The following is a 14,553-nucleotide window of genomic DNA, read 5'->3' as shown; positions in this document are numbered from 1 at the left end:
GGGCTTTTTGTAACAAAAAGTCTATGAGAGTTTATAATGAGAAAGGAAAGGCCATAGAGTCGCCCAGAAGCTGGGGAGTGCTAGGCTTCAGGTCTTAGTTAGCCTACTATAGAAAAATGCCTTTTTGCCAAGAACACAGACGGATTAACCCGTTGCCTTTCAACATTATCTGGCCAATAGGAACGTGTAGATTGAATTGCTAGGCAAGAATTCTTGACACCCGGTTATTTTTCTATTTCTAGTTCATTTGATTTTTATTCTTTTAAAACATTTAGTTATAAAGGCACAGTTGATCAGGGAAGCAATGTTGGTGACAGTGGCCATCATCTATATTCACGACTTGGTTTTTGCAACATATTCTGGGCTATCTTGAAGCATCAAATACATAGATGTCAAGTTTCTTGGGCTGCCTACCAAAGATGCTTAGAGTCAACAATAAAGGAAAGTTTATTTTTTATTTTTTTGAAAAAAAAAAGTTGAGTTCTTTCCAAGATGTGGCTATGAAAGTTTCTCCAGAACTTTTTTTTTTTCAGGATACCTATTAAAATATTGCAAAATCCATATGTTTCTGAAAATACCTTCTGAATTTTACTGGTAAAGAAATGGAAGTCTTGAGAAAGAAGTGGAGTTGTTTTTGCTAGTAGGGGACCTAGAACTAGAACATTGTTCCTACCTTGGCCACACTGGTCAACCTCATACTAAGGTGCATTTAGGGACTTCAGATACTGGGACGAGGATTGAGACGGTGATGTGAGTGTTTTATGCTCCATTAGCCCCCTTTGCCAGGGCAGATTTGCTGACAGACACTGTTTTATATTTTAGTCTCTATTAGATCCCTCTGCTGGGAGATTTGCTAACAAACACTGAGAGGTCTAAGGTGCACTTTTAAAACAGGGGATTATGTTGTGTTCTTATTTGAGAGGTCTTGGGCTCTCTGCCCTATCGAGCCTGGCTGTCCTGTGTGTTACACAGTGTGGGAAGGGAAGGGAAGAACTTAGCAGGGGTCTGCAGCTGCTGGCAGGCTGGGGGAATGGAAGAGTCAAGAACTAAAGTCAAGAGAGGGATGGGGAAAAAAGAAGGCAGCAGCCACAGACTAGGGGAGAGAAAGGAGACAGCTGCAGATAGTTAAAAAAGCCACAAAACTGAGTGGCTAGGAAGCTCTGATTATAATAATGACCATGACTCATGAGGCTAATTCAGATGCTGGCCATGTGAAGGAGTCCCTGACCAAGAGCTGGTGATCACCACCAACGGTTGGGATTTTCTGTGAACTCATATAAGGCATATTTATTGCATGGGTTATTAAATCTACAAAGCGGCTTCTTAAGCATACAATACAAAGGCCATTTTCTTAGGGAGACAAGCCTGGACTGGGACTCAGATAAAATGCCAGGTAGAACGCGGCCTGTGCCTCCAGAGGTACAACAGGCCAGTACTCTCTCCGAGGAATTGGGTTTCAGAAAATGGATATCGGCATGAGACTTGATAAAGACTGAGAGAGGTCAAGAGATGTGGATAGGATGTACCAGGTATTTCAAGATGATACGATAAAGACCTGGCAAGACACAAGGGAGGTTGTGGACTGTGAGCTGTCCAGGTGGCGTATCCATGGCCTAGGCAGGGTGTGGGAGATATGGCCTCAAATCCTGTAGGTCACATTGTGGGTTGTAGGATGTCTGCTGGGATGGCAGTGGAATGCTTGTGAAGAAGTGTGCGTGTGTATGTATGTGTTAGCATTATATAACACCAGGCCGAAGACTGGGCAGTAAGGCCTAATTTAGGGGATGGTGGTTGCTACCGAGCAAGGAGACAGTTCAGTTCTGAAAAGACTAATTCTGTTATTGCCATTCAGACTATAGGTAAACGTGGCCAGAGAAAAGCAGGTCAGTCCTTTACAAGGGCACAGCGAGAGCCTAAGATACTGCCCAGTCTCAGGATATAACCACCCCGACAAAATAAGAGCCATAGAGATGGCAGCCAGAAAGAAAAGTCACACAAGACAGCTGTAGAAGGCTGTTTCAATACGGAAACTGTAGCCACGGTTGAGAAACCCAGCCTTGAAATCCAGAATGCAAGAACCACAGTGGCTGGCTGGATAGCAAAGGGAATGGGAACGATTTTTATCTCAAAGGGCTTAGGCCTTTGCTATGAGAAAACTTCTGGGCACGTGGACGCACAGTAGGCCATGCGTGGAGCAAGGGCCAGCGACGGAAGTAGAGGCTGGCTTTCCTATGCGACCAGGAACTGAGGGTCCAAGTCTGCCTGGTCACCGAGCCGCACCCCAGCCCCCACTCCAGCCTCCGTACCCCCCCAACCTTCTCGCCCCCCCCAGCGGCTCCCGAGCCCGGGGCGCATGCGCCGATCGTCGGTGCCCCGCCCCAACTTTCCACGTTTCACTTCCCTCCGTCTCCGCCTCGGCCGCAGCTTCGCCGCCACGATTGGCTCCCGGACCCCCTCGTCTCGGCCAATAGACGCCACGCTGTCGCCCCCGTGTTACTGGGTAGAACAAAACAAAAACAAACAGAGCAAGAGGGGCCAGTGGCGCTCCGAGGTGGCTGCGGCGGAGGCTGAGGAGCGGAGTCCGGTGGGTTGGAGACCCGGGCGAGCGGCGGCGGCGGCGAGGCGGGGGCGGCCGGAGGAGGTCAGTACGGTGGGCGCGGCTCGCACGCGCGGGTTGCTGGCGGCGTCCTCCTCCCGCTCGCCCTCGGTCTGTGGACGAGGCCGCCGCACGTTGGGAGGGGGAGGGGGCGTGGAGGCCTCGCCGCGGCAGTCGGGGGCGACGGGCCCGGGTCTGCAGCCGCCACGAAGCCCTCAGGCCCGGGCGCGCTCGCCCAACGCCCGGGGCTCGGTCTCCGAGGCTGCAGCGCGGGGCCCGCCCCCTCTTCGGCGGCCCCTGCCTTTCCCGGCGGCTGGGCGGGCGCGCGGGAGCTCGCGGCCGTGAGCAGCCTCCATCAGGTGCCTGTCCCGCTGCAGTTGGACGCGGGGGACGGGACTGGTAGGGGAGGTGTGTGTGGACCGGACTGAGGTCGGCTGGGGCACGGAGGCCTCCTTCCGGGCCTGGCCGCCGCGGCCTGCCCTGTCCGTTGCTGTCGGAGGGTGGGGGTCCTGCGGGCGGGCTCGGGACGCGGACAGCCGCCCGCCGGGCCCTGCGCCAACCCCTCCTCGCCGGCTATCCGGCACAGGGTCCCTAAAAACGAAAAAGCTAGAGAAAACAAAGCTGAGAAGAGAGCCCCCTTTTTGTGAAGGCATGCTGCGTCCGCTGCCTCTGTCTGTCCAGTGCTGTGATGTACACGGAGGGTTCCCCCGAACCTCAAAACTGCACATGTAGGTCCTCCCAAATTTCCCCCACGCTCTCCTGGGAGCTGGCTGGGTAGCCAGCCACTGTCGTCACCTTAGGATTCAAATGCAGCTATGGGCCTGGGCGAGTGGTGGGTGTGAGGCCTACAGGGTGCTTTGAAAAATATTGGTATATTCACAGTTGTGACATTCTCCATGGCTTAAGAATCTGAGGCTTTGGGAAAGACCGCATTCCTTAAAAAAAAAAAAAGGCTTTAGCATATCTATTCATATTGTCACTTAAACCCAGAAAGTGCTTGTTACTGAGTTATACATACATCCGGAGGCATCTTTGAATTGTGGTTCGGTTAGTTTGTCTAGTGTGGTAATGTTAAGAGAAAAAATACTTGTTAGGACTACAAAAATGAATGTATGCGGTTATTTTCTATAGCGATTGCTTTTGCAGTACTGTGGTAGAGAGCTTTTAGGTGATTGTAAGTTGCTAATTCGGTGACTGTATCCCAGAGAAGAATTGAAGTAATTTTCTAGTTAACGTACAGTTTAAACTTGATTTCCAAAAATGCCAGAATAATTTATGGGTTATTTAGGGAACACATTGGAGAACAGTTAATTTCAGCCTTAATTTTTCTAACTGCATGCATGCTTGTTTTCCTCATGGGAAATGATTCTGTATATTAGTGTGGAGCAAGTGGAGTTTAGATTTTTTTTTTTTTAAAGTTTGAGGTAAGCATTTTAAGGATTGTTAAATTGAAAAAAAAAATACCCTTCCAATCTGAAGATATTGGAACATACTGCCCTTCACAACAGCGGCGCTGCTATGGGTTGTGGCTGGGATCCTGATCTGGAGAAGGAACTTTTTTTTGGTTATAATTAATAAACAGTTTATTATTTGTGATAGGCGTTTCCATAGCTGTTTTCTGTATCATAGATTAATTATTTTCAGTGTTTCAAAAGCAGTGGGTGTAGCAAGTCTAGGTTGTCATAAACTTTTTTTTTTTGTTGTTGTTGTTAACCCGGACCTTTCCTGTAGGGCATTGTGAGCTCTTGTACTGCATTCACTGGTCTGGATGCTGCTAGTGCTGCTTGCGCTGTGCTTTCTCCTTGCACAGTTCACCTGCTCTTCCTGCATCTCTTGAATCGTATGCAGAGTGAACACACGAAGTGCATGAAGTAATGCACATAGAACTCATTTTGAATTAGATAGGGTTCGATAGGCAACACTCACAATCTTAGTCCTTTATTGGATGGATGCTACAGAAGGCATTTTCTCAAAGATTGTACTTGTGTAAAGAATGAGAAGAAACTTCACAGTGTAGCTTTAAATGAAACCACACCATGCATGACAGATTTCGTATAACATGCCATTCGTGCCCTGAGAGGAGGTGGAAGACGGAGTTTTCAGCCGTGGAAAGTACTAAATGTTTGCATTTCCAGACTATATTTGTCCTATAGCTATATGAATCTCCACATATCTATCTTAAAATTCATTTTTTCTAAATTCCTAAGTTGTTTGAAATTAAAGTATTGGGGAAGTGATCCCTTAGATGCACTTGTCAGTTTATTCTGAATAGAGTTAGAGGATGATATTTTCACTGTGTTGTGTTTTTTCGCCGTATGGTTAGCCTTGGTGTAGCCTAACAATTACGGCATCACTTCAGCATAAGGTGTTATTTTTGTTTCACAAGTTAATACATGTTTTGGAGAAAAAGAGCATAAACTTGGAGGGCTCGTGCACATGCTACCACCAGTTCTGTCAGCTGTCTGCACCTCCCCTAAAACAGTCTCCTGTGTAGGCTTTACCCTCCCGACTCTCCTGGCTCGTGCTTCCAGGATGCTGTGCTGTGGATTTGTTTTACCATGTCTGGCTTTTATTTGTTACTAAAGCAGACTTTTTTTTTTTTGAATGAAAATTTTAGATTGTCAAAACGATACACTAAAAATAAATTACAAATAAATGTCATAATAAATAGAAAAGGTTGCTTAAATGTCTCCCTGTCTCAGTGCCTCATAAAACGACACATGAAATGGCAGTTGCTTCTGCTTTCAGATAGTTTATGGTGTGAAAGACCAACACGTGCAATGTTCTTGACTAGCCACAACTGTTGTTTATATTTTAGAATAAATTTAAGTTATTGTTAGAGAATTATTCCAATACTAATGTTCCTATATGCGAACATATGATTAATTTTAAGACTGTATTAAATGTGGGCTGGAGAGATGGAACATGGGTTAAGAGTACATAGTGTTCTTTCAAAGGATCCAAGTCCAGTTCCCAGCACCCACATCAGTCAGCTCACAGCTCCCTGATTGTCCAGCTCTGGAGGATCCAGTGCCCTCTTGTGGCCACCTGTGGCACAGCATACAGGGTGTGTGTGTGTGTGTGTGTGTGTGTGTGTGTGTGTGTGTGTGTGTGTGTGTGTGTGTGAGTGAGCAAATCTTAAGAGATTTGGTGTGTATGTATTTCTTTAATGGAAAGAAGCACGTGTTGTAATAGTTTTTAACTCCAGTTTAAGGAACTCATTGACACATACTCAAATCTGATGTATTTTAATCTCAGCTTTTCTCTTTTTTTTCTGTCTCAGAAAAGCTTGTGGAGAAATTTGGTACTAAGTGTTAATTAGATTACTTTTGAAAGTAAAGCAACTTTTTTTTTTTTTTTTTTTGGATTTTTGAGACAGAGTTTCTCTGTAGTTTTTGGTACCTTTCCTGGAACTAGCTCTTGTAGAGCAGGGTGGCCTTGAACTCACGGAGATCCGCCTGCCTCTGCCTCCCGAGTGCTGGGATTAAAGCGTGTGCCACCACTGCCCAGCGAAAGTAGAGCAACCTTACGGCATTTTTTTCCTTCATTGTATTCAAGTAAGTTGAATTTACCTTAATTACGTCAGATTAGAAGATGGTGAAACTTTTTCTTTTCCTTTTTAAACATAGATTTTAAAGGAGGATTTCCATTTCATAATTTGTGTATAATCAGTGCAAGTGAAATTAAGGAAAAATGGATGTAGAAAATGAGCAGATCCTGAATATAAACCCTGCTGGTGAGTAATACTCTGAACCCTGTCTGCGCAGACTTGGAACTATTCCATAGTTTATGTGAAAAAAATGATAGTAAGACTTTAAAGTATGTCCTTATCCATGCTAAAGATACCCGAGCTCTCCGAAAAGAGCAAAGACTAGGGAAGAGTTTTGAAAGGAAAAAAGATATCATAGCTGAGTTTGACTATTTGAACGTAAAAATGGTCAACCTTGAGTATGGTGCAGTTCCAGCAGCGTGTCCATTAACGTGATGATACGTAGTGAAGGCTTCACACTTCATTAGAGATCGCGTTTCAAGTAAGGGCGTGCTTTAGAAAAGCGGTCTGTTCAGAGAATGTTCTGCAGATTGAAGGTAGAGAAACTGAGACATAGCATTTTCTTACTAACAGCTGTACTTTTTTTGTTAAGAATTGAAAAGGATTAAATACAAATAGAGTTTTTAGAGATTGATTCACTGATTTTTAAACTATCACAAAACACCTTAAAGTCATACATATCTATTTTACACATCGTAATTATGGTCAGGCACCTGACAGTTTGGGTGCTGTGGCTCTGACTGAGTTATCCTTTGTGAACAGAGCTGCTGTAGCGGAATGAATTCAGTCACCTTTCAGATTGAAGATTAGTAATTAAATAACTTCCAAGAAAGGGAACAGTAGGGATGATTTTAGTTGCTAATTTTCCAGCTTGTATAGGCTGAAAACTTTTTGTAGATAGAAATTTGGGGAAATAAGAGTTGGAGATGATGATTTTAAGAATATTCATTATGTTGTTATGTTGAAGGCAGTCAATTCAACAATTACATGGGATTACATACTTGTCAGATATATATGACAGGCTTTTTTGGGAGTTATTAATGTTTTTTAAGTATTTGAAACTTAACAGGGAATGTTTGGGTGGTGATTTTAAATGCATTCTGAACTTTGGTTTCCTTATTTGTATAAATTGCTGAACTTACAGTGACCAGTAGAGAGCCTAACAAGTATAATAGATATTTTGTGTAGTTTATCTCCACTGTCTCAATATTCTTTGTTTTACTCTATTTTCATGCTCTTGATTCTACAGTTTATGATCTTTACTAACATAGATTTTATTATTCAGATGTGAGGTTCCTTCTTTTCAGAAAACCTTATTAATTAAAATTTAGCCATTTCCTGTGTTTCCTTGGTAAAGGGAAAAGAATCTTATTTGTCCTTTATTAGATTAAGCCATGTGAAATTGCTAATATATGACTACTACTAACTACAAAATGTTAATTTCATGGGTAGTAATCAGATTAAATTGTACCTGACTAACAGTGGATGTTGGAAATACTTAGTTTGATTTCTTTGTTTTCTCTTTTAAGATCCTGATAATTTAAGCGACTCTCTCTTTTCTGGTGATGAAGAAAATGCTGGCACTGAGGAAATAAAGAATGAAATAAATGGAAATTGGATTTCTGCATCTTCTATTAATGAAGCTAGAATTAATGCTAAGGCAAAACGACGGCTACGGAAAAACTCATCGCGGGACTCTGGCAGAGGCGATTCAGTCAGTGATAACGGAAGTGAAGCAGTCAGAAGCGGAGTAACTGTGCCCACCAGTCCAAAAGGAAGGTTGCTAGATAGGCGTTCCAGATCTGGGAAAGGAAGGGGGCTGCCAAAGAAAGGTTAGTGTGTGCTGTGCACAGAAACAATGTGGAAAAACCCCAGTTCCTGCGCTGGGAGTTCCTTGTGCTAAAGAGGACTGAAGTACAGACAGTTGTAAGGTTTACAGGTTGCTTATGTGTTTGTAGTGGAGCTGAAGACCCGGAATCGCATTTTCTTTTTTTTTTCTTTTCTTTTTTTTTTTTTTTTTGGTTTTTCGAGATAGGGTTTCTCTGTGGTTTTGGAGCCTGTCCTGGAACTAGCTCTTGTAGACCAGGCTGGCCTCGAACTGTCTCTACCTCCCGAGTGCTGGGATTAAAGGCGTGCGCCACCACTGCCCGGCAGAATTGCTTTTTCTTAAGGTTGATTGATTCCTTTTTTTTTTTTTTGAAATAGAGCTTTTCCCCCCAGCAAAATATAGTATACATTAATGCTTTTAGTTAGGAATTTTATACACCCTATAAAAATAGTCAGGTTAATCATAACTGTTATCAATTGAACCTGATTTTGGTTTATTATTAAAAGTAGTAACTATAATACATTTCGTAGCATATTTGTGGTTCTGGGTCTGAGTTCTCTTTAGCTTTGCTGTTTGAATGGTGGAGTGGATTGATGTATTTCAGTGGTGTATCCAGTGCCAAGAACACTGATAGATGTTTAACATTTGTTGAATGAGGGTCTGCTAGCATCTGTCTGTAGTAGGATTTTGGTGGAATTTGGATATTGGACTGAATTTTGAATGATGTGAGCTTCAATTTATATACTTAATTAAGACCCTGATAATTTAAATGGGTCTGGCAATGAACATGCTTGTAAAGTGTGGGTGGTGTGAAACATGGAGATTGGATTTCAGCGTCTTCTATTAGTGAACCTAGAACTAATGTCAAGACAAAAAGATGATTATGTGAAACTTTTGTTAAGGGGAAGAGAGAAAGATAAATATAGAATTATTTGGATTATACAATATACACTATAGTCTTTCGGAATTTACTTTTGTGAATAGTTTCACAATCATTTGTATCAGAATGATAGTTATCTGATTCTGGTCTATATTCCAAGGATTATATTCCAAGTACAGAGTGAAAACTTAAAAAAGTATATTTTAGACAAATTTGGCCTTATACAATTGTCTCATTTGATATGGAAAAGCATCTTATCTTGGAAAGTTGAAGTTAACTCTTTGGTTTGTATACAGAAAAGAAACAGTTGTCAGTGCTGTTAATTCTTAAATAGCAATTATTTGTTAACATACTGTTAATTCGAAGTATAGTTTGTGTACTTATGTGGAAGAGTGTTAGACTTAAAGCATTTGATGGTGGTCATTATGGTTCTTTGTGGAATAATAGGTTGAGGTTTTATTGCTCTCTTTCTGGTTCTAAGGAATGCCAGCACTTAGAGCTTCCTCACAGTGTCAATTTGTGTGAGGTCTGAGGCATTGCTGTTTCTTTCAAATCTAAAAAAACATATTTTAAAGAGTCTGCCTTGGTAGTTTCTAACCAAGTTATTTCAACTTGATGCTTTTGGAAATAGATAACCTGCTGTTGAAAAAGCCGTCTAAATAGGAGTTTCAAGTGTAGTTCTTAACTGGAAAATGCTTAGCATAAGAATTCTCACATTGAAGTTATTTCAGGTTTCAGTTAACATGTGTAAACTATCAACAACTTGCAGGTGGTGCAGGAGGCAAGGGTGTCTGGGGCACACCTGGTCAGGTGTATGATGTGGAGGAGGTGGATGTGAGAGACCCGAACTACGATGATGACCAGGTAGGCGTCAGTTACTTTCATACTCAATGTCGGTAAGGTTTCTTGGCTTTTCACTTGTAAGAACAGCTTACTGAGCTTTTGTGAAAGCAGCGGCATATGGACTGTAAGTGATTAGAACAGGAAGCTGGTTTGTCCTGTCCACCGGTGATCACTAACTGGTTGAAATGATAGTGTCTACTTACCTGAATATTTAACTTATAATCCCCCCTTCTCCAGGAGAACTGTGTTTATGAAACTGTGGTTTTGCCTCTGGATGAGACTGCGTTTGAGAAGACGTTGACACCGATCATACAGGAATATTTTGAGCATGGAGACACAAATGAAGTCGCGGTAGGTTCGACATTACAGGATGACTATTGGAGTTTCCTTTGCTGATGCTCTCTCACTCAGGCTTCTCAGCCTCAGCTGCATGCCTCATTAGGATTTTTATTGTTGTGAAGAGACACCATGACCATGGCAGCCCTTATAAAGGGAACATTTAATTGAGGTGGCTTGCTTACAGCTCACAGCTTCAGTCCATTATCATGATGGGTAGCATGGTTGTATGCAGGCAGCTTTGGTGCTGGAGCTGAGAGTGCTACATCTTTCAGGCAACAGGAAGTTGACTGACACACTGAGCCATATCCAGGACATAGGAAACCGCCTGCCCCTACAGTGACACACTTCCTCAAACAAGGCCATACCCACCCCACCAAAGCCACACTTCCTAATAGTGCCACTCATGAGATTATGGGACCAATTACATTCAAACTACCACATTCCACTCCCTGTCCCCCATAAATTTGTGACAGTATCATAATGCAGAATGCATTTAGTTAAATTTCAAAAGTCTTCATAGTCTGTCACAGTCTCAACAGTACTTAAAAGTCCAAAGTTACTTCTGAGATTCATGCATTCTCTTAACTGTCATCACTTATAAAAATCAAAATAAAGCAGATCACATACTTTCAACCTGTAATGGCACAGGGTATTCATTTTCACTTCAAAACATGGAAGGGAGCCTAGCAAGGGGAATATACTGGATTGACGCAAGACTGAAGACCAACTGGGCAAACTTCAAACTGTGTGTCTCCGTGTCTCACATCAAAATGCTCCTCAAATTCAAGTCTCTTAACTCCCTTAAGTATTTTGTTTTGGCCTACAACGTACTTTTTTCTCTTGGGCTGTGGTCCATTCCCTGTTAGCAGATCTCATTGACATGTATCCCTCTGTCATCTAATATCTTGGGCGCCAATTTCACAGCTTGATGTAATGGCCTATTTGCTAGGCCTACATTCAGAGACACCCCTTCCATAACCCGTTTCTTCTGTGTTTAACTCTAAAGCTAGAACCACTTGGCCAGAGCTGTCAAGTTCTGCTGCGTACTGCTCACTCATTGAATTACGTCATCACCAACATTCTGTCCTTCAATATCAAAGCTTGACTGTCCTGAAAATGGATCTCTAGACCAAGCTGGCCTCAAACTCGGCAATCTTTCAATTACATCTTCACCAGTTTTCTGTTTTCCATAGTTTTCTTTACTGCCTAACTAACCTTGCCTGTCCTGGAACAGAGATTTACCAGCCTCTTTGTCTTCTGAATGCTGGGACTAATGTGTGCAGCCTGTACACCAGCTCTTTTTCTTTAGTTTCTTTCCTTCCACAAGTTGGAAACTTAGTTGGGTGGGTGCTTGCCCTGAGGTCACCACTCACTTTATTTAATTTTTTAATCTATTTATCTCCTTGAACATAGGATTTAGCTTCATTCCACTTCCTGGTATTTTTTTTTTGGCCTTTAAATTTACATTTTGTTATTTACCCTACTCAGCTTTCCCCTTTTCATTATAAATCTTCATTAGAGTTAGCACTAATATCCATATGACAGAGTCTATACTAGACTGCTTTGAGATTTCTTCTGCCAACGGAATTAATCCAGAACTCTTCACTCTAGCCTCAGGCAGACTCTTTGGATAAGGGCAAAAGGTAGCCACTTTTTTCCCCCACCAAAATATCACAAGGACGATCTCTAGGCAACATACGAAACTCCCAACAGTTCAAATAACTCTTAGCACCTCTGTCTTCCATGTTAGTATGGCTCACTAAGCAGCGCTTAAAGCATTCCACTGCTTTCCAAAACCCCAGGTACCAAAGTCCAGACTCCTCCAAATACATGATCAGGCCTATCACAGCAATACCCCAACTTCTGTTTTAAGGTTTTTTATTGCTGTGAAGGGACATCATGACCACTTTTAATAATGTCACTCCCAATGAGATGATAGGGGCCAGTTACACTATTTGTAGTCGGGACCATGTACTCAGTTCTCTCCAACTCATCTTTGGTTCTGTCATGTTCTTTTGTGACAAAACTTCCGGGGATGCACAACACACATGTACTCACCCCAGAAAGGGAACCCAAAACAGACCAAAGTACAGATACACCAAACTACAACTTGGTGAATCAGTGAGGTTTATTGGGGTTACTTACAGGAAAAGGGTTCCTTACAGGAGCAGAAATGACTCTTAAGATGTCTATATAGCCAAATTCTACTCCAGTATGGGTGACAACTCACAAACCTGGGAACCTGGAGCATACTGCACAACCTGTAAGCAGGTGTCTCAGTTGTTCTAAATCTCTGGTAGGCAGTTCATCTGGTTTCTGCTGCTTCCAGGCAGCTGCTCTGGTCTTGCTGAACATCCTCTTTGCAGATTCGCTTTGTTTACTCTAGTAGGGAAAGACCTCTGGTAAGATTGGAAAGACCTAGTGAGTCTCGTCAGTTTCAGGTACTTTCTGAAGCTTTTTTGAGTGATTTACCTTCTTGTTAAGAGAGATTCCCTTGGGACTGGAGAGATGGCTCAGCCATTAAGAGCACTGGCTGCTCTTCCAGAGGTCCCGAGTTCAATTCCCAGCAACCACATGGTGGCTCACAACCATCTGTAATGAGATCTGGTGTCCTCTTCTGGCCTGCAGGCATGGAGGCTGAACACTGTGTACATAATAAATAAATAAATCTTAAAAAAAAAAAAAGAGAGAGATTCCCTTGCCGGGCGGTGGTGGCGCACGCCTTTAATCCCAGCACTCGGGAGGCAGAGGCAGGCGGATCTCTGTGAGTTCGAGACCAGCCTGGTCTACAAGAGCTAGTTCTAGGACAGGCTCCAAAACCACAGAGAAACCCTGTCTCGAAAAACCAAAAAAAAAAAAAAAAAAAAAAAGGGGTTTTCCCTTGCCTGAAGATATGATTCAGTCTTGGAGAAAACCATTACATAACACACACCATGAGGAGAAATGTGTGGTCCATGTCCTGCCTCCTGCAGATCAGTCAAGTAAAGGGAATGACAGTTGAACATTGTATTGAGAGGAAGAGCTTGTACTACAAAACATAGTCTTCAAGGGAAAACTTTTAAGTAGAATATGTAAACAGACTGTAATATAAAATGGATTTCTCCACAGATGTTCAAGTATTTGTAGAAGTAATAGTAATGGATTGTGAAGCAGAGGTTTAATTAGGTAGTTGAATGAGCTGTTTTCAGTGTTCTTCACAGTCTAAATGGACTGATGTTCAGACACTTAAAAGTTATATCAATATTACTGATGTAAACCTGTTAAATATGACTATTTTGATATTTCTAAAAAAGGAAGGTATAATGATAGGTAAAAAGCATGAATACAAAACTAAAATTTTACCGAACTGTAGTGACAGGTAATTATTTTCGTTCTTTTAAATAGGAAATGTTAAGAGATTTAAACCTTGGTGAAATGAAAAGTGGAGTGCCCGTGTTGGCAGTGTCCTTAGCATTGGAGGGGAAGGCCAGCCATCGAGAAATGACATCGAAGCTACTTTCTGACCTTTGTGGTACAGTGATGAGCACAAATGATGTGGAGAAGTCGTTTGATAAGTTGTTGAAGGACTTGCCTGAATTAGCATTGGACACTCCTAGAGCACCACAGGTTTGTGCGTTTCTCTTTTCATTTACTGTCCTTTCCTTCTGTGCTTTTGGTAGTAGAAATAATAAACTGTCCTGGCAGTTTTAATAACTAGAAGGCAATGACCCATATTGCTTAAGACCCGAAAAAATAGCTATGCACATCTTCAGGTCTCCCCAACTTTGTTTATATTTTTATTACTATCTATTAAACCAAGGGTACGCACTGCTAGGCAAGTGCTTTACCACTGGGCTGTAACCTACTCAGCCTTTCTGCTGATTTCCAGTCTTGAAATTAAGTTTTATGTCTGACCTTTTTCCCACCCAGGTGTATATCGTTTTTAGACATATATAATACATGTATTTTCTGCTCATACATTTTTATTACATGTACACTATTTTACCAAGAGTTTTTAAAATATATGTTTCTCTAATAGTGACAGTTGACTTACTTGAGTAGTATTTGTTGAAACAGAATAAATCATAACCTCCCTTTTGTCACTTTGAAAACATGCAATTGCTGTTTATTAACATCTGCATAAAAATTCAATTTATAACGAGTTTCTAAATGAAATAGACTTATTTTCCATCTTTTTATATACACATTTAAAGATGACATCTAAGTTATATTAATTATAGAAATTTATAATTATTAATTATAGAAGAAAGACTGGAACAAAAAAAATCCCCACAAAAACCTATTAACATTTTTTATTTCTAGTTTCTTGGATATTTATCAATATCCTTTAAACTTAATTAGGAAATGGATTGTGACACATACATTGTTTTTTAGATTTGATTTTTCTTACAAGATGTATCAAATATCTTTTTCTGTAACCCCACAGTGTACTTTGGTCTGTGTGCACTGCTTACCCATGCCATTATTGTCAGGACCCTGAAGTCGTTTCCAGTTTCTGTAGTAAATAATGCTATGGT

At 41.7% G+C, this 14,553-nt stretch overlaps 1 protein-coding gene across 2 annotated transcripts in view; it reads left to right on the top strand.

Moving 5' to 3' along the window:
- Positions 1-2,490: 2,490 nt before the first annotated feature.
- Pdcd4 (programmed cell death 4) overlaps positions 2,491-14,553 on the top strand; it is a 21,981-nt gene continuing 9,918 nt past the window's right edge. For both annotated transcript variants that reach the window (XM_057779481.1, XM_057779480.1), the window contains exons 1-6: positions 2,491-2,641; positions 6,226-6,332; positions 7,676-7,978; positions 9,624-9,718; positions 9,935-10,048; positions 13,421-13,642. In XM_057779481.1, the coding sequence (XP_057635464.1) occupies positions 6,290-6,332; positions 7,676-7,978; positions 9,624-9,718; positions 9,935-10,048; positions 13,421-13,642 (777 nt within the window). In that variant the 5' untranslated portion in view covers positions 2,491-2,641; positions 6,226-6,289. The remainder of the gene's footprint in view (positions 2,642-6,225; positions 6,333-7,675; positions 7,979-9,623; positions 9,719-9,934; positions 10,049-13,420; positions 13,643-14,553) is intronic.

The sequence above is a fragment of the Chionomys nivalis genome, chromosome 8 (assembly GCF_950005125.1).
Source record: "Chionomys nivalis chromosome 8, mChiNiv1.1, whole genome shotgun sequence".
NCBI classification, from domain to species: domain Eukaryota; kingdom Metazoa; phylum Chordata; class Mammalia; order Rodentia; family Cricetidae; genus Chionomys; species Chionomys nivalis.
This window is presented reverse-complemented; position numbering and strand designations above follow the sequence as displayed.